Source organism: Hypanus sabinus, chromosome 17, assembly GCF_030144855.1.
Source record: "Hypanus sabinus isolate sHypSab1 chromosome 17, sHypSab1.hap1, whole genome shotgun sequence".
NCBI lineage: Eukaryota > Metazoa > Chordata > Chondrichthyes > Myliobatiformes > Dasyatidae > Hypanus > Hypanus sabinus.
In genome coordinates, this window is record NC_082722.1 from 50587930 (window position 1) to 50606238 (window position 18309).

The window sequence follows — 18309 nt, forward strand, 5'->3', positions numbered from 1 at the left end:
TAAATAATTGACCTCTTATTCTCAATCCATGCCCTCTGGTACTGGACTCTCCCAACATCTGGAACATATTTCCTGCCTCAATCCTATCAAATCCTTTAATTATCTTAAACGTTTCAATCAGATCCCCTCTCAATCTCCTCAATTCCAGCGTGTACAAGCCCAATCTCTCCAATCTCTCTGCGTAAGACAGCCCTGCCATCCCAGGAATCAACCTAGTGAATCTACGCTGCACTTCCTCAATTGCCAGAATGTCCTTCCTTAAACCTGGAGACCAAAACTGTACACAATATTCCAGGTGTGGTCTCACCAGGGCCCTGTACAAATGCAAAAGAACATCCTTGCTCTTGTACTCAATTCCCCTTGTAACAAAGGCCAACATTCCATTTGCCCTCTTCACTGCCTGTTGCACTTGCTCATTCACCTTCATTGACTGGTGAACTAGGACTCCTCGGTCTCTTTGCATTTCTCCCTTACCTAACTCGACACCGTTCAGACAATACTCTGCCCTCTTGTTCCTGCTTCCAAAGTGGATAACTTCACATTTATTCACATTGAATGACATCTGCCAAGTATCTGCCCACTCACCCAGCCTATCCAAGTCTCCCTGTATTCTCCTAACGTCCTCTTCGCATGTCACACTGCCACCCAGTTTAGTATCATCAGCAAACTTGCTGATATAGTTTTCAATGACCTCATCTAAATCGTTGACATAAATCGTAAAGAGCTGTGGTCCCAATACAGAGCCCTGTGGTACCTCACTAGTCACCTCCAGCCAGTCCGAGAAACACCCATTCACTGCTACCCTTTGCTTTCTATCTGCCAACCAGTTTTCTATCCATGTTGAAACCCTGCCCCCAATGCCATGAGCTCTGATTTTACTCACCAATCTCCTATGTGGCACCTTATCGAATGCCTTCTGAAAATCTAGGTACACAACATCCACTGGCTTACCCTCGTCTAACATCCTTGTTACACCCTCAAAAAACTCCAACAGATTAGTCAAGCTTGGAAGACAAAATGAGTACAGAACTTTGACGGTGCATGGTCAGTACTTTGTAACACCCCCTTTGGCAAGTATCACAGCTTGTAAATGCTTTTGGTAGCCAGCTAAGAGTCTTTCAATTCTTGTTTGGGGGATTTTTGCCCATTCTTCCTTGCAAAAGGCTTCTAGTTCTGTGAGATTACTGGACCGTCTTGCATGCACTGCTCTTTTGAGGTCTGTCCACAGATTTTCAATGATGTTTAAGTTGGGGGACTGTGAGGGCCATGGCAAAACCTTCAGCTTGCGCCTTGAGGTAGTCCATTGTGGATTTTGAGGTGTGTTTAGGATCATTATCCTGTTGTAGAAGCCATCCTCTTTTCATCTTTGGCTTTCTTACAGACGATGTGTTGTTTGCTTCCAGAATTTGCTGGTATTTAATTGAATTCTTTCTTCCCTCTACCAGTAAATGTTCCCCATGTCACTGGCTGCAACACAAGCCCAAAGCATGATCAATCCACCCCTGTGCTTAACAGTTGGAGAGGGGTTCTTTTCATGAAATTCTGCACCCTTTTTTCTCCAAACATACCTTTGCTCATTGTGGCCAAAAGGTTTTATTTGAACTTCATCAGTCCACAGGACTTGTTTCCAAAACGCTTCAGGCTTGTTTAGATGTTCCTTTGAACCTTTTGAATAGAATTTACTGAGGTAGTCTCCATTGCTTCATTGGGCAGAGAATTCCACAGACTCACCACCCTCTGGGAAAAGCAGTTCCTCCTCATCTCTGTCCTAATCTACGCCCCCGAGGCTACAAAATCACTAATTTTATCTGTCTCATTGCACAGGAGCAGATCTAAGATAGCACGTTCCTTTGTCGGTTCACTAACATGCTGTTCAAGAAAGCCATCGCAGATGCATTCTATGGAGTCCTCCCCAAGACTGCCTCGACCAACTTGATTTACCCAATTTATGTGCAAGTTAAAGTCCCCATGATAACTGCTGTTCCATTCTTATGTGCCCAGATATTTCTCTATTTACTTACTGTGCCACTAACGTTATTATTCAGTGGTCGATAGACAACTCCCACCAGTGATTTATTTTTTCGCTTTACTATTCCTAATCTCTACCCAGATGGAGTCAACATTCTGCTCCTTAGATCTTGTATCGTCTCTCACAATCGCCCTGATCTCATCTTTAATTAAAAAATGCTACCCCACCTTCCTTGCCTTCCTGCCTACCCTTCCGTATTACCTGATATCCTTGGATATTTAATTCCCAATCCTCTCCACCCTGCAACTATGTCTCTGTACTAGCCCCTAAATCATAGCTCTTTGTACTGATTTGAGCCACTGACCTTGTTTTGAATACTACGGACATTCAAATAAAGTACCCTTACACTCATTGTGCTTTTAAAATCTTGTAATCTTTTTCTCTTTTGCCCTTGACTTTACTTCACTTCACTCTTCCTTTTCTCTTTTTTTTTATCTTTTGTGTTTTCTTTATCTTTATATTTTTTTAAAAACTTTATCCATACTTCTCCAATCTGTTAAAACTATTCCCCACTATTTAGCTTAAAGCCCTATCCACAGCCCTAGTTATGCAATTCACTAGGATCCAGGTCCCATCACGGTTCAGATGGAGCTCATTCCATTGGTGCAGCTCCCATTTCCCCAATACTGGTGCCAATTTCCCATGAATTCATACAATTTGCTGTCATATTTATATGATGGGTCCAGGGCTGTTCCTCTGAGATAGTGACACCCAGGGATTTAAAGTTACTGACCCTCTCCACCTCTGATTTTCTGATGAGGACTGGCTCATGGACCTTGGTTTCCCTCTTCTGAAGTCTACAGTTAGTTCCCTGGTCTTACTGACGTTGAGTTGGTTGTTATTATTACACCACTCAGTCAAATTTTCAGTCTCTCTTCCGTACACTGATCCATCACCACCTTTGATACGGCCCACAACAATGGTGTTATCAGCAAGCTTGCACATGGTGTTGGAGCTGTACTGAGCCACACAGTCATAGGTGTAAAGCGAGTGGAGCAAGGGGCTAAGCACACAACCCCATAGTGCTCCTGTGCTGATGGAGATTGTAGAGGAGATACTTTTGCCAATCGGAACTGACTGGGCTCAGCAAGTGAGGAAATCTAGGATCCAGTTGCACATGAGAGGTATTGAGGCCCAGCTCTTGAATCTTCATAAGTCCGAACATTGAGTATAAATGGTGGGAGATCACAGTGCAGTTGTAGAAGATACTGGTAAGGTTGCACTTGGAGTATTGTGTTCAGTTTTGGTCAGCCTGCTATTGGAAAGATGTTATTAAACCAGAAAGAGTGCAGAAGAGATTTACAAGGATGCGTTGAGGCCTTGAGAAGCTGAGTTATGGGGAGAGGTTGGTTAGACTAGGACCTTGTCCCTTGGAGTGTAGGAGCCTGAAAGGTGATCGGTCCCCTGAAGTGCATGGGAAGAATTAATGCACCCGATCATTTTCCTGGCGTTGGAGAATCAAGAACTAGAATGCATGAGATTAAGGTGAGTGGAGAGAGATGTAAGATGAATATGGAGGGGGGAACCTTTTATTTTACACACAGGGTAGTATCTGAATGGAATCAGCTGCTAGAGAAAGTGATTAAGGCAGGGAAAATAACATCTTGTAAAAGGCAGTCAGACAGGTACTTTACATGGATTGGAAAGGCTTAAATGATTACAAGCCAAATAGGACATCTTGGTTGGCATGGGTCAGTTGGGGTGAATAGCCTGTTTCTGTTCTTTGTGACTTCATGATTTTAACAGGTCACAGGGTGTCGCACTGTGATAGGAGAATATGGTACTTTGTCATACAGTGCAGCAGCTGTAGGCTTCTCCCTTGAATGTTGACCAATATTTATGCACAAGCCAAGTCACTATACATGCTGATTGTTAATTATAACGTGATTGTTTATAGAAACCTGCTGAGTGCCAATTCATGGCTGCAGATACATTCTGTAACCATATCTCTAAATGTCGTGGGTGTAAGACACAAGACGTTCAGTGATCAAGAAAGAGAGAAATACAACCCACTCCGTTTTATCAAGATCTTGGAAAAGCCACACCTTCTATAAGTCAAATTCTGATTTAAATGCTAGTGATATATTCATACAAGTAGTTATTTCAATGGCAATTAAAATAAATGCAAGAAATACCTTATGGTGGGTATGAAATTCTAATACTATTTGCATGAATAATTCTGATAGCTGGGAATACTGTGATAAATTGCTACTATTTATAGATTGATGCTGTAAATTCCTTTGTTAATTATGAGTACATTTTTGAAACCAAGCATTACATTTTAAATATTTTATTAATATTGATTTGTGGGAGAGTTTAATTTCAATAATCTTAACAAATGGATGCCCTCAAAAGAGGGCAACCTCACTGGGATTTGTAGGGAATGAAGGAAGCTGAGGAATTAACTACTGTGTACTCTGTCTTGTATCTTGGCGATTACTCTGATTTGTTCATGTTGTCATTAAGTGACTTTTGGGGATTTCACCATACCTTTACTTTCTTCAGGTTCAAGATTAACCAGACAACGAAAGAGATGCCCTCCAGAACCCCTCCTGCAAGAGACTGTGATTCAGTTTATGAGGCACCATCAGAACCTTAGTGATCTGCTACTTGAGGTAACAAACTTGACTAACTAAGGAAATCTTCTGAGCTGGTAAATTAGGAAAGAAGTACATGAGAGAGAACAGAAGCGCCAGTCCCGATAAAGGGTCTCCGTATGAAATGTCGACTGTTCATTTCCCTCCATTGATGGTGCCTGGCATGTTGAGCATTTTGCATGTGTTACAGGAGTGAGCAGTTTTTCTTTTACATGTGAAGATAGAACATTCCATTTATAAGAAAGGGGATATCACTTTGAAAATAACAAATAATTTATTTACAGGTTTCTGGGTCAGAGAGCAAACGCTTATGTAATGGTGGTGATGATCGTAATGCTGTCTCTCCTGCTACAGGTTCATTTATAGGTAAGTTCAAAGTATAATTGCTCAGAGAAGATTTTTCTTTTTACATCTCCATGAATAATTTCAGTGAAGATTTCTCTTTATTTGTTTACATCCAGTGGGGTATGGGGTGTATGGACATAAAATAACTGCTCTGTTACAGGGTACATTTTATTCTTCGATATTATATTTGGCGAACATCATCAACCACTAAAATTAAAAATTAATTGTTAATCATCGTTTCTGCTCTTACAAGAGGAGTGCTGATCCCACTGCAGTCTCAATCTGAATTCTTGCTGCATTTAGAGTGGCTGAATTCCACTGTTAATTATCAGTGGAGAAACCTCTCACTGATTTACTCCCTGACCATCAGTTCTTGAACATTTGAACCACTGGGCAACCAAGTTAAAAGTACTTATGGACAAGGTGGATGATATTGTTGATTATTTGATGCTGTTTATTATAGATTTTTTTTTAAACTGACATTTCAGTCATTTAAGCAACTTAAAAGACTTCTTTAAAAAAAAAATTCTGATGTTTCTTCCCAGCTTCAGTGATACAAGAGCAAGCTTTACTGATGGACCTGCCTTCTGGGCTTTTGTCTGCCAGAGCATCTGTGGAGAAAATTCAGCAGATAGCATGGCTTGCGGATATACCCAGAAAATCAGTTATATTGGATTCCATCCAGCGAGTAGGTGTATTTTCTTTGGTGGGGGTACTTAAGAATCTTGGTTATCAGCTTTACATTAAAAGACAAGCTCTAGTAATTGGCACCCCTGATAAACTGGTTGAGTCAGTAATAGGTGTATTATTGCTGATGTGGGGCATAGTACTGAGGGATTGTCTGCACTGATATTGGGCGCATCCATGATGGGGTGTGTGGGCCAATGTTGGATAATAGAGCTTTTACTGCCAATACCAGAATTGAAGTACCAGTAACAAATGTAGCTGTGAAGAAAGTATCCTTCATTATAATCTATAGTTATCTCTTAAGCAATCTATGGATCTGAAATTGCCCTTAATTTGTGTTGGAAAAACTGCAGCTGTGATTGACTTGGGAAACAAATTAGGAAGGGGGAAAATTTTTGATGGTCCCACTGTTTTGTCAAAGGTTAGTTTGTATGGTTTTCTGATGTTCAGACTCCAGGGCCATATTGTTCTCAAATAAAAAATAAATTCCTGTTCACAGTCAGGCAGCATCTGAGGAAAAAGAAACAGGGTTATCATTTCACATTGACTTTAAACATTAACTTCGTTTCATCTTCCACAGATGCTGCCGGATCTGTTGAGTGTTTCCAGCATTTTCTGATTTTATTTCAAATTTCTACCATCTGCAGTTTGTTCATTTTAGTATTACTTCATCTCAGATGCATTCTTTTGAATCACGAGTAATTTAGTTGTTAATTAGTCCTGTATATGTAACGGCATCAACAGCGCAATGGCATCAGCGCCGGACTCTGGTGCGAAAGGTCCTAAGTTCAAATTCAAGTCGGGCCATGACTTGGCTGACTTGAATCGGGCCGACTTGGCATGGATGGAAAGTTGTGCTTTCCATCCATGCCAGGCTGAGCGTCGAGCTAGCTACTCGGCCTCATAAAATACAAGGGTTGAGTTGGGAACGTTCATATCGTGACCACGCACCAGACAAGAATGGCTGATTGTCTGGTGCGACATGCTTATATAAAAAAAATTTTAAAAATTTAAAAAAAAATTACAGACTGGGGATTGAATCTCTCTAATGGAGTAAAATTTATTTTATTGATTGGCTGTCTATTTTACATGAAGTAAGTTTGAGCAGCAACCTGTTTGTAGAAAGCTGTTTATGCTTTGTTCTAAAGGCAAGGTTGGCTGATAAGGGAAATGGAAGTGGCTTTCTGAGGCTGGCAAAGGTGGTATGTTTTTAACATGCACAGTGATCATACTTGAACAATCTTTTGTATAAAAGGAGAGACAGTTTTGGCGTATTAGTACAGAAATTAACCAAAAGGGGAAGATGCATTTACTGTGATTTTACTTATTTTATATCTTAATTTTGGAAGGGATGTAATGATCACAATCTCTGTTTTCAAAATATCAAAATGAGTAATTAGAAAAATCATAAATAATCAAAAGTAGAACTGTTCACAGTTCATTAAGCAAAATTTAAAAATGGGGCTTTTTTTCTGATAGAGCCAAGCTGAAACATGCTTATTTTCATTTCTTGTTACCACTACTAAGTAACCCTGACTTCATTCATTCTGTTACAGAGTAAGCTCGTCTGTTTGCTGCAGACTTTACAGGAACTGATATCCACCAGTATGCTCAGCCGACTGCAATTCAGTGAGGAAATTTGGAAAGCAAGGGTGAGGGAAAGAATCCATGCTTTTTCATTATGTGGTCACAACGAAAGCTGTGTTCTTATGTAGAAAGAGTGAATCTGAGGTTGGAAGAATACCTGATATATTGTGAAAAATATTAGGTTATATTTCACCCTGATTCTATTCCATTGTAGTACTGTCTAAAAAATGGTGATGTAGTCATAGTGTTTTTGTGAATGATCCTCAATGTAGCCACAGTGGACTAGTAATTGAGGGCATGAAAATTCAGAGTAATAGATGGTGTGTAAATCAAACATGCTCCTCTCTCCTCTTCCTTTTGAGTGTTATTGAAGATGTAGTTACTCATTTAAAGAGTCTATCATTCTCTTGACTTGTATCTTGTGAATAATAGGAACCATTTGGAGTCTCGGGAGGTAAGACATTTTATGGATAATAACAATGGTTATTTACAGGATGTTGAGGATGAGGGATTTGGCTATCAAATGGGAAGTAGAGGCTAGAGTGATGTTTATTGACTTAAGAAGCAAATGCACCATATATTGGGACAACTCTGAATGTTGTCAAATAACACACAGGCATTTGATTTGTAAACATGGACTGCTGCATTATAATACTTTAAAGGAAAGTATGAAGATATGAGAATCAGATTTATTATCACTGACATGTGACATTAAATTTGTTAACTTAGCAGCAGTTCAATGCAATACATTATATAGAAGAAAAAATATATATTTATAATAAATAAATAAATCAATTACACTATATGTATATTGAATAGATTAAAAATTGTGCAAAAACCTGAAATAATATATATTGAGAAAGTGAGGTAGTGTTCATGGGTTCAATGTCCATTTAGGAATTGGATGGCAGAAGAGAAGAAGCTGTTCCTGAATTGCTGAGTGTGTGTCTTCAGGCTTCTGTACCTGATGGTAACAGTGAGAAAGGGTCCTGGAGGTTCTTAATAATGGATGCTGACTTTCTGAGACACCGCACCTTGAAGATGTCCTTGGTACTTTGTAGGCTAGTACTCAAGATGGAGCCAAGTAAATTCACAACCCTCTGCAGCTTCTTTAAATCATTACCTAAAATCTTTACCTGAAGTTTTGATTAGATTTTTGTCAGCGGAGACTATCTGACCAAGGCAATTTACAATGTTGCAGTCTTGCCTCAATGCGTAGTGTTTCCAACCACATACTAGTTCAAAAACCAGAAAACACTGGAGGCACTCAGCAGGTCAAGCAGCTCTGATTAAAGAAATGCCTGATCTGCTGAGCAAGTCTTTTTGAGATATGACGAGGAGTATCTGCACCTTTTTTAAAAGTTCTATTACTAATCTTACTCAGAGACAGAAGAGACTGCAGACGCTGGAATCTAGAGCATCCTGCAATGTGCTGGAGGAACTCAGTAGGTTGGGTAGTGTTTGGTGGAGAGAATGGAATTGTTTCTGTTTGTGTTGAAGCCCTGCATCAGGACATACCTTCGTCAAGTTATAAAATATACTACCTATATACTGAATTATGCAATTTAATGTAAGGAACAGATTGGTGCTGAAAATTCCACATTTTCCTCGAGTATCATAGTAATATAGACCAATTTCTTTGTAAGGTGGATAATTAGGCATTAACTGTAAATGTAGTTTGATCAAAACTCAGAGCCTCTTCATGGTGTAATAGTTGAGCGAGTACAGGTAATAGTAATTGGTGAAATTCCTCAAAGGAATATGAATTTAGGTCACAGTAGTATTAATAGTTTAGATTAGAATGAAGAGGAAATCCTGGCTCTAGGGGATATCAATTTTGCAGCCTGCAATATTGTCTTTGTTGAACACTGGAGGAGTTTCACAAATTTAAGATTGTTGGAAGAAACGAGGCCATCAAGAAAGATCATGGAAGTTGTATAGGTGGTCTGTAACCGGGAATGCCTGTTGAATTAACTCTATAAGAAAATAGAAAGTGTTAGAGATAATAAACAAAAAGCATTCTTCGGATGCTGGAAACACACACACACTCACACACACCACCCCCCCCCCCAATGTAAAGGAATAAACAGTCAATGTTTTGGCTGAGACCCTTCATAAGAAGTGGGGGGGGGGGGTAGAAGCCAGAATAAGGGGGAGGGCAAGAATTACAAGTTAGAAGGTTATAGGTGAAGCTAGGTGGCTGGGGAAGGGAGTTGAAGTGAGATGTGATGTGGAAAAGGGTTGAAGAAGACGGAATCTGAAAGGAGAGGAGAGTGGACCATGGGAGAAAGGGGAGGTGAAAGGCAGGTGGGAAAAGAGGTGAGAGGGAAGTCAGAGCTGGGAATGGAAGAAGTAGTAAGGGGGAAGGTGAAGAACCTACTGGAAGTTAGGGAAATCAATGTTCATGTCATCAATTTGAAGGCTTCCCAGATGCAATATGGATTATTACTCCACCGATCTGAGAGTGCCCTCGTTGTAGCAATACAGTAGGCTATGTTGTAATGAGAATCAGGACTGGAATTAAAATGGTTGTCCACTAGAAAATCTTGCTTGTGTGGGTGGAGAGAAGGTGCTTGAGAAAGTCCCAGTTTACATCAGGTCTCACCAATATAGAGTCAGTCATAGAGTGGGAGCACCGGATACGATAGGCGACCCTAACAGACTTGCACTTGAAGGGTTGCCTCACCAAGATGAGCTGTTTGGGCCCTGAATGAAGATGAGTGAGGAAGTAAATGGGCATCTGTAGCATTTATTCCACTTGCAGGGGTAAGTACTCAGAGAGGGATTAGTGGGGAGGGACGAAAGGATAAGAGAATCACTGAGAAAATGATCCCTACGGAAAGCTGGGGGAGGGGAATTAAAGGTGTGTTTGGTGGTAGGACCTCGTTAAAGATGGTGGAAGTTGCGAAGAATGATGTGCTAGATGCAGAGGCTTATGGGGTGGTAGGTAAGGGCAAGCTACAAGATGGGATAAGGGCAGATGTCCAGGAAATGGAGGAGGTGCAGTGAGGGCAGCATCAACGGTGGAGGAAGGGAAAGCCCGTACTTTGAAGAAGGAGGACATCTCCAAGCATTAGAAATCCTCAGCAGGTCAGGCCTTGCCCATGGGAAGGAAAATGAGAGTTTCTGTTTCAGGCCGAAGAGCCTTTGCTGGTTCTGGTGTAGTCAGACCTGCTAATTATTTCTAACATTTTCTGTTTACTTTATATTTCTCACAACTGCAGTTTACTTTGATTTTTCTGATTTATTAAAGAGAACAGTTAACACCATGACTTCCTGTGTCTTTGTAGCATTTTCTGTTTCCTTTTAGATTTCCAGGCTAACAATATTTTTCTTTTGAATTCATTCGCAAGCTGATCTTTGAAAAGATTCCTTGTAGGCAAAAGGCACTGCATGCTGTGAATGGTTTTGAGTCTGAGAAATGTAGATACCCGTCTTCTGCAGAGATTCATAGTGAAATTTTCAAGTCTGTTGATTCTGATTAATGCATTTTTTCAAATTGTATAATTGTTGTTTTTGTTGAAGGAAACACCCATGCTGGAAGTTGTTTGGCATTTGCAGAAAGAAAATATTGTGAGCCTTGAAGAGCTTGTAACAAGGTATGTCCACTGAAGATGTAGATAAAGTTTTGTGTTCCATTCACAGTTTGACAAAACAGTGGTTAATATTGAGAGTAGTTGGTTGCCGTTATGGTGTTCTGTGTGTTGTTTTTGGATGACACTGCTGAGCAAAAATTGAGCTTGATATGAGTAAGACTATCAGTTAATGTAGGTGAAAGGATATGATCTTTCATTGCTCATTATTTGACATATAAGCTCCCTTTATATGTGATCTTTCCCTTTTTTTAAAAATCAGCTATGTGATCACATCAGCAATATTTATTTGTTTTGCAATCCTTTGTATTCTTCTGCACCAGTTTGGCGGTGGAGTTTTTTTTTGATATGATTCAGTTTTGGAAAACTCTTTTTGCTCTAATTCCAATGGCTACTTTTTTTTATTGAGTTCATACTCATGATGTCTCAATGTTCTGGTTTAACACACGCGATACAGCAGAAAGTTAAATCAGCTTTGCTTTGGAATTGTGCTACCCTTGCAAATCTTTGTCCCACATAATGAAAGTGTGCAGATGCCCTGATGTGGTAGCGTTTCATATTGCATTAATATTGTTATTTTCAATTTACCCAGGAAAAGTATGTTGCCAAAAGTGTTTCACAGGAAACATTGCCTGGTGAGCCCAATGCCAAAACAAATTATGAGATTTCCAAATAATTGGGTAGTTGATTATTGGTGTTTTAGTTTATCTCACAAATTTGTCATTTCCACAGGGTCTAAATCTTCGTATCCAATAGCACCGAGGGAACATCATCACCAGGACTGTAGTATTTCAAGGTTGCTTGCCATCCTGTTCTCAATTAGAGATGGAAACAAATGCCTGCAAAAACATTTTAAAAAATTTTAAAATCTTATAATATTGGAGTGTCATTGAAAGGATTTCTTGACTTTTTATTTCCTCAATTTAACTATATATCCTTAGAAGAGTACAGTATGGGCCTTTGGACTATGGTATTATACTGATCCGTATAAACCTGCTCCACAATCTATATAGCTCTTTCCTCCTACCATAATATGACCATCCATTTTCTTTACATCTACTTGATTATCTAAAAGTCTTTTAAATGTTCCTGTGTGTCAGCCTCTGCATGTACCCTCCACTCTTTTTATATATAGATATTGGCTCTGACATTTCCTTAAACTTTGCTCCTCATGCCTTTAATCAAATGTCCTCTGGCTTTGGCCATGGTTGACCTGGGGTAAAGTTGTTAGCCATCCTCGCTATCTATGCCTCACATAATATTATACACCTCTACCAAGACACCTCACATCCTCTTTCACTCCAAAGAGAAAATCCCTAATTCTCTTAACCTTTCCTCTTAAAACATGTTCTCTGATCCAGACAGATTCTTGGTAAATCTCTGCTGCACCCACTCTAAAGCTTCCAAATCCTTTTTATAATGAGGTGACCAGAACTGTACTTGGGGATAATCAGCATGGCTTTGTGTGGGACAGATCATGCTTTACAAGCCTGATTGAGCCTTTCAAGAAAGTGACAAAGTAAATTGATAAAGGGTTGCCATGGCAGCGCAGTAGTTAGTGTAATGCTTTGCAGCACCAGTGATTGAGATTTATTTCCCATTCTGTTTGTATGTTCTCTCCCGAACTGGTGCTCTGGATTCCTCCCATATTCCAAAGATCTATGGGTTAGTAACTTGGGCATGTTATGTTGATGCTGGAAACATTGGGCCCCAGCGTCATCATCGTTGCTCATTGACGCAAACAACACATTTGATATTTATTTCAATATACTTGTGACAAATAAAGCTAATCTAACCTGTAAGTGTGGTCTAACCTGAGTATTATAGAGTTGCAACATAACCTCATGGCTCTTGAATTCAGTCCTCCATCTAATGAAGGCCTGCAACACCATACACTTTCATAACCATTCTATCAACTTGCACAACATCTTTTGAGGGATCACTGGACTGGGATTCCAAGATTTCTTTGTTCTTTCACATTGCTAGGAATCCTGCCATTACGCTTGTTCACTGCCTTCCAGTTCTACTAAAGTGTATCACCTCACATTTTTCCAAATTGAATTACATTTGCCACTACTCTGCCCAGCTCTGCATTCTGTTGTAAACTACGACAGCCTTCTACACTATCCACAACACCATCAACCTTCATGTCATCTACAAATTTACTAACCCACCTTCCTCATCAAAGTCAATTATAAGCACCACAAGGAGTAGCTGTCCCAGAACGGATTCCTGGAGAATATCGCTGGTTACTGACTTTCAAGCAGAATATGCTTTATCTACTACCGCTCTCTGCCTTCTGTGGGCAAGCCAATTCTGAATCCACTCAACCAAATTTCCATGGATTCCTTGCATCATGACTTTCTAGATGAAACTACCATGGGGGAACTTTTCAAACGCTTTACTAAAATCCATGTACTCCTCTCTATCTTCATCAATTTATTTTGTCACTTCCTTGAAAAACTCAAATCAGACTCATTTGTCCTCCCACAAAGCCATGCGGACCATCCCTAATAAGGCTATGCTTCTACAAATGCTTGCAAAACCTGTCCCTAAGAATTGAATTGCTGACATACGACTCACTGGACCTTAATCCCAGGATTACCTCTATTACCTTTGGAACAGCAGAGCAAAATTTGCCTCTAGTACCCTACTACTAGAGTTAAATCCTCTAGTACTCCTCTTGTGGCCAAGGAAGACAGAAAGATCATTGTCAATGCTAGTCTCTTCCTTTGCTTACTGTGCTAATCTAGGGCTATTTGAGAAGGTGACGAGAGAGATTGATGAAAGTAGGGCAGTGGATGTTGCTTACATGGATTTTAGTAAGGCGTTTGTCAAATTCCCTCATGGGTAGCTGATCCAGAAGATTAAGACGCATGGGATTTGTGGTGAACTGGCTGTTTAGATTCAGAACTGGCTTGAACATAGAAGGGACTTTATCAAGCTGGAGATCTGTAAGGAGTGGTGTTCTGCAGGGATCCCTGCTGGGACTGCTGCTGTTTGTGATGTATATAAATGACCTGGTGAGAATGTAGATGGGTGAGTTAGCGAGTTTGCAGTTGATATCAAGATTGGTGGAGTTGTGGATAGTGTAGAAGACTGGAAAAGAATACAGCACAATATACAATAGATCAATTGCAGATATGAGCAGAGGAATGGTAGATGGAGTTTAACTTAGATAAATGTGAGGTATTGCACCTTGGTAAGGCTAATGCAAGGAGACAGAAGTTCAAAGTAAAATTTATTATCAGGATACATACATGTCACCATATACAACCCTGAGGTTCTTTTTCAGCAAACCTATAGAACAGTAACTGTTAAACAAAATCAATGAACAAACTCTGCAAATGCAGATACAAATAAATAACAATAAGTAATGAGTATGAAATAATATGTAATTGAGTAACAAGATAGAGAATCCTTAAAGTGAGACCATCAATTGTGGGAACGCTGGAAATTAGAATGAGTGTAGTTATTCCATTTTGTCCAAGAGCCTGATGGTTGAGTGGTAGTAACTGTTCTTGAACCTGGTGGTGCGAGTCCTGAGGCACCTGTACCTTCTAATCGATAGCTGCAGTGAGAAAAAGAGCATGGTCTGAGCAGTGAGGATCTTTGATGACGGATGCTGCTTTTCTACGGCAATGTTTCATGTAGATGTACTTAGTGATTGGGAGGGTTTTTACCCATTAAGACCCTTACCAGTGTTGCTGAGCAGAGCGATCTTGGGGTTCAAGTTCATAGTTCGTAGGTCTATGAAAGTGACTACTCAGGTGATTAAGAAGGCTAATGAAATGCTTGCTTTTATTAGTTGAGGCATTGAGTTCAAAAGTAAAGAGGTTATGTCTCAAATTTATAAAACTGGTTAGCCAACCCACATCTGGAGTATTGGATTGTCCCACTGTAGGAAGGGTGTTGAAGCCTTGGAGAGGGTGAAGAAGACGATTACCAGGACGCTGCCTGGTTTAGAGGGCATGTGCTTAGCATGAGAGGCTGGACAAACTTGGTTTATTTTCTCTGGAGTGGCAGAGGCTGAGGGAAGATCTGATAGAGGTTTAGAAGATTATGAAGGGTGTAGATAGAGTAGACAGAGAGTATCCGTTCCCCAGGGTAGAAATGTCTAATACCAGAGGGCTTGCATTGAAGGTGAGAGGGGGTAGGTTCAATGGGGATGTCAGTGGTAAGATTTTCACTCAGAGTAGTGGATGACCGGAATGCTCATGAATGTGCACTAGATAGGCACATGAATGTGAAGAAGATGGAGGGATATGGACATTGAGTAGGTAGGTGGGTTTTAGTTTTTGGGTTTTTTTTTATTTACATGTTAGCTGGTTCAGCACAACATTGTGGGCTGAAGGGTCTGTTCCTGTGCTGTACTGTTCTATGTTTTTATATTCTTTCCCTTTTAGTCCTGGGGCAGGGGTCAGCAACCTTTACCACTGAAAGAGCCACTTGGACCCGTTTCCCACAGAAAAGAAAACACTGGGAGCCGCAAAACCCGTTTGACATTTAAAATGAAATAACACTGCATACAACGTTTTGTTTTGCCTTTATGCTATGTATAAACAAACTATAATGTGTTGCATTTATGAAATTGATGAACTCCTGCAGAGAAAACGAAATTACATTTCTGCATGCAACGAAAACATTTGAACTCCGAAAAAAAGACGTTGGGTTGAAGGTTACTTTTAAGTAAAATACTCAACGTCTATTTGAGTCCTTCTTGTATTTATGAAAAACGCCAAACTTAAATTTGCCGCCAGCAGCAAACCAAAAATAATGTCAGCCAGCTGTCAACCTGAAAAATAAAAGGACTATTTCACTGAACAATGAAAACATATGAATATACGTAAAATAATAGGCAATTAAAATATTTATCATACTTGTTCAGGTTGACTCACACCTGACAATGCAGTCGTATTCAGTAGGGATGGATCGATGCTTAGGGGAGTGACCGGGAAGGATAATGTGTTTTTTTCCTCTCTGAACTCACAGAAGCGTTTCCCAAACGATGTTTGCATTGGATGATTGCAGAATGTAAATACTCCGAATTTATCATGTCGTGACCTTGTTTGAACTCTCTCAAATTGGGGAAGTGAGACAATGTGCCTTTCTGTAAATCTCTGGCAAGCAACGTCAACTTGCGCTCGAATACCAAAACATCCTCCAACATGTGCAGGGCTGTACGTCCTTACCCCGTTGAAGAGCTGTGTTCAGCGTGTTCAGGTGCGCTGTCATGTCTACCATGAAGTGTAGCTTTTCCAGCCACTCTGGCTGTTCCAGCTCAGGAAAGGTGAGCCCTTTGCTGCCCAGGAAAGTTTTCACTTCTTCCAGACACGCGACAAAGCGTTTCAGCACCTCCCCTCTGGACAGCCAGCGATAAAAACACGTTGTAGCGGTGTGCTACACGCAGTCAGTAAACTGCAGTCAAAGATAGCTTTATTCGAAAAAGCCTTGCTTTTAAGCCTCCCTCAACCCGCCCCCCATGGGCGCGGATGCTGCAAAAGACACGTACTCACAAACCCCCGTAGGCTATCTCCCTTAGCCTGAACGCTGGCTAATTGTGAGCCGGTTCGGATGTGTCAGGAAATGGGTCGCCACAACGTCTTATTTAGATTGTACAAGATCACCATAATCTTCAAATTTAGATTTACATTTCAAAAACTAACAAACTAACATAAAATACATTTTAATTAAATACTGACCATGTAGCGGTGTGCTACACGCAGCGCTAAAATTACGACACGGAGTCGGTAACTGCAGTCGAAGGAAAAAACTTTATTCGAAATCTTCAGCCTCACTTTTAAGCCTCCCTCAACCTGCCCCCCATGGCGCAGAGGCTCCAAAGCTCTGTGCTCGCAAACCCCCGAAGGCTATCTAATTGTGAATCGGTTCGGATGTGCCAGGAAAAGGGTCGCCACAACCAATTCCCAAAGCAACAGGGAGCCGCAGCACAGACGTAAAAGAGCCACATGTGGCTCCGGAGCCGCGGGTTGCCGACCCCCGTCCTGGGGACTAACATTTTTTAGAAGCATTTACTGTATACCATCCTAGTTTCCAATAAACTTCAACCAACCACTGTCAAGAAGCATTGGCTATAAGTCTTCTAGATTATTTTCAACTTCATTTTTTTTCTGCCTCCTCCACCATTTCTTTCCATTTGTCTTCTATCTGCACAAAGTAGTTTAAAAAAATATTACCACTGTGACTGTTGTAACATTGTTTGGGATGGTCACACAGACAGTTGTGGTGTATATATATCTTTTGACTTTAGCCTGGTTTGGTGGTACTTGCAAGTAGCTGTAATGATCAATGAAGCTGCCTTTAGCCATGAGAAGGAAAAAGGAATGAATGTTATGTAGGCATCCAGTGCATTTTTAATGCACATTATTCCCCCCCACTACCCATCCCTCCCCATCAAATTCATTGAATAATTTTGCACTATTAATCTAAAATTTTTGAGGATATTTAAAATGATACATCCAAACTCGATTGGAGGAGAATAATTCTGATCTATCTGCTCTGTAAACAGTAATCCTGATGCAACTTCTGTGGTATGCTGGCTTTTCAACAACTTGTGTCTCCTTTGCTCAGCGACTGAAGATCACCCCCAGCATCAAAATGTACAGAGTCAAATACTGTCAGGTAGGAAAAAGGTGAAATATTAACACACAGTAGTTAAGCCTGAATTGTCTTAATTAGTTTAGCAAAACAAAACGGTTATTCTGAATGCTTTAGCTACATTAAGTAAATTTTAATCATCATTGCATTTTAGCTTGTCTCAACCAATTTGCCTTTCCCTTTACTTCAAGTTGTGATTTCTTCCGGAGTTGCTGAATCCTGTGGCGTTTTAGCAGTGGACACCAGAAAGCTTAGGGATCACCATATCTGAACAAAATGCTGTTTCCTATTAATGTTCTGTGGATTTTTATTGAATTGATACTATTAGTAATTTAGTTGGACAGTTGAAGCAATAAAGCAGAAATATTTTCCCAAAGTGCCCTTTAACTTTAGGGTGTGATTACAATATAGTGATGGATATGTCTTTTAGTTCAAAGGAAGATTTGCTGCAAACCTAGATTTGATCCTTCAGCCTACTTCCCAAGAAACAGTTGAAATTCCTTCCTGCTTGGTTCCTCAGCTCTGCAATGCAAAAGGCATGCCAATAAGTTTTCTGTAATTATGCTTGTGTAACCTTGGTTTTTGCATTATTTTATTTGTTAATAATTGGTTGGACTTGCAGTGAATTCTTGTGCAATTTCCCATTAGTAAGATTGTTATAGAAAGCATTCTAAGTTTTACATTGCAATAATGGTCTGCACAAACAAAATGTAGGTGGAGTGACTGCTGTGCAAAAACATCTTTATGGCCGTAAGTTTCTGGCTGCTTTTAATTCTCCATTCCACATCCATCAGTCTTCTCTCTGTCTTTGTCCTCCAAAATCCAATGAACCTTGAATCAAACTCTATGAAAA

At 40.1% G+C, this 18309-nt stretch overlaps 1 protein-coding gene across 1 annotated transcript in view; it reads left to right on the forward strand.

The window, feature by feature from the left end:
• LOC132406908 (Fanconi anemia group A protein-like) overlaps positions 1–18309 on the forward strand; it is a 115002-nt gene that overhangs the window by 1408 nt on the left and 95285 nt on the right. The window contains exons 3-8 of the mRNA XM_059993035.1: positions 4535–4644; positions 4911–4992; positions 5517–5659; positions 7215–7310; positions 10771–10844; positions 17368–17480. Coding sequence (XP_059849018.1) covers positions 4535–4644; positions 4911–4992; positions 5517–5659; positions 7215–7310; positions 10771–10844; positions 17368–17480 — 618 coding nt within the window. The remainder of the gene's footprint in view (positions 1–4534; positions 4645–4910; positions 4993–5516; positions 5660–7214; positions 7311–10770; positions 10845–17367; positions 17481–18309) is intronic.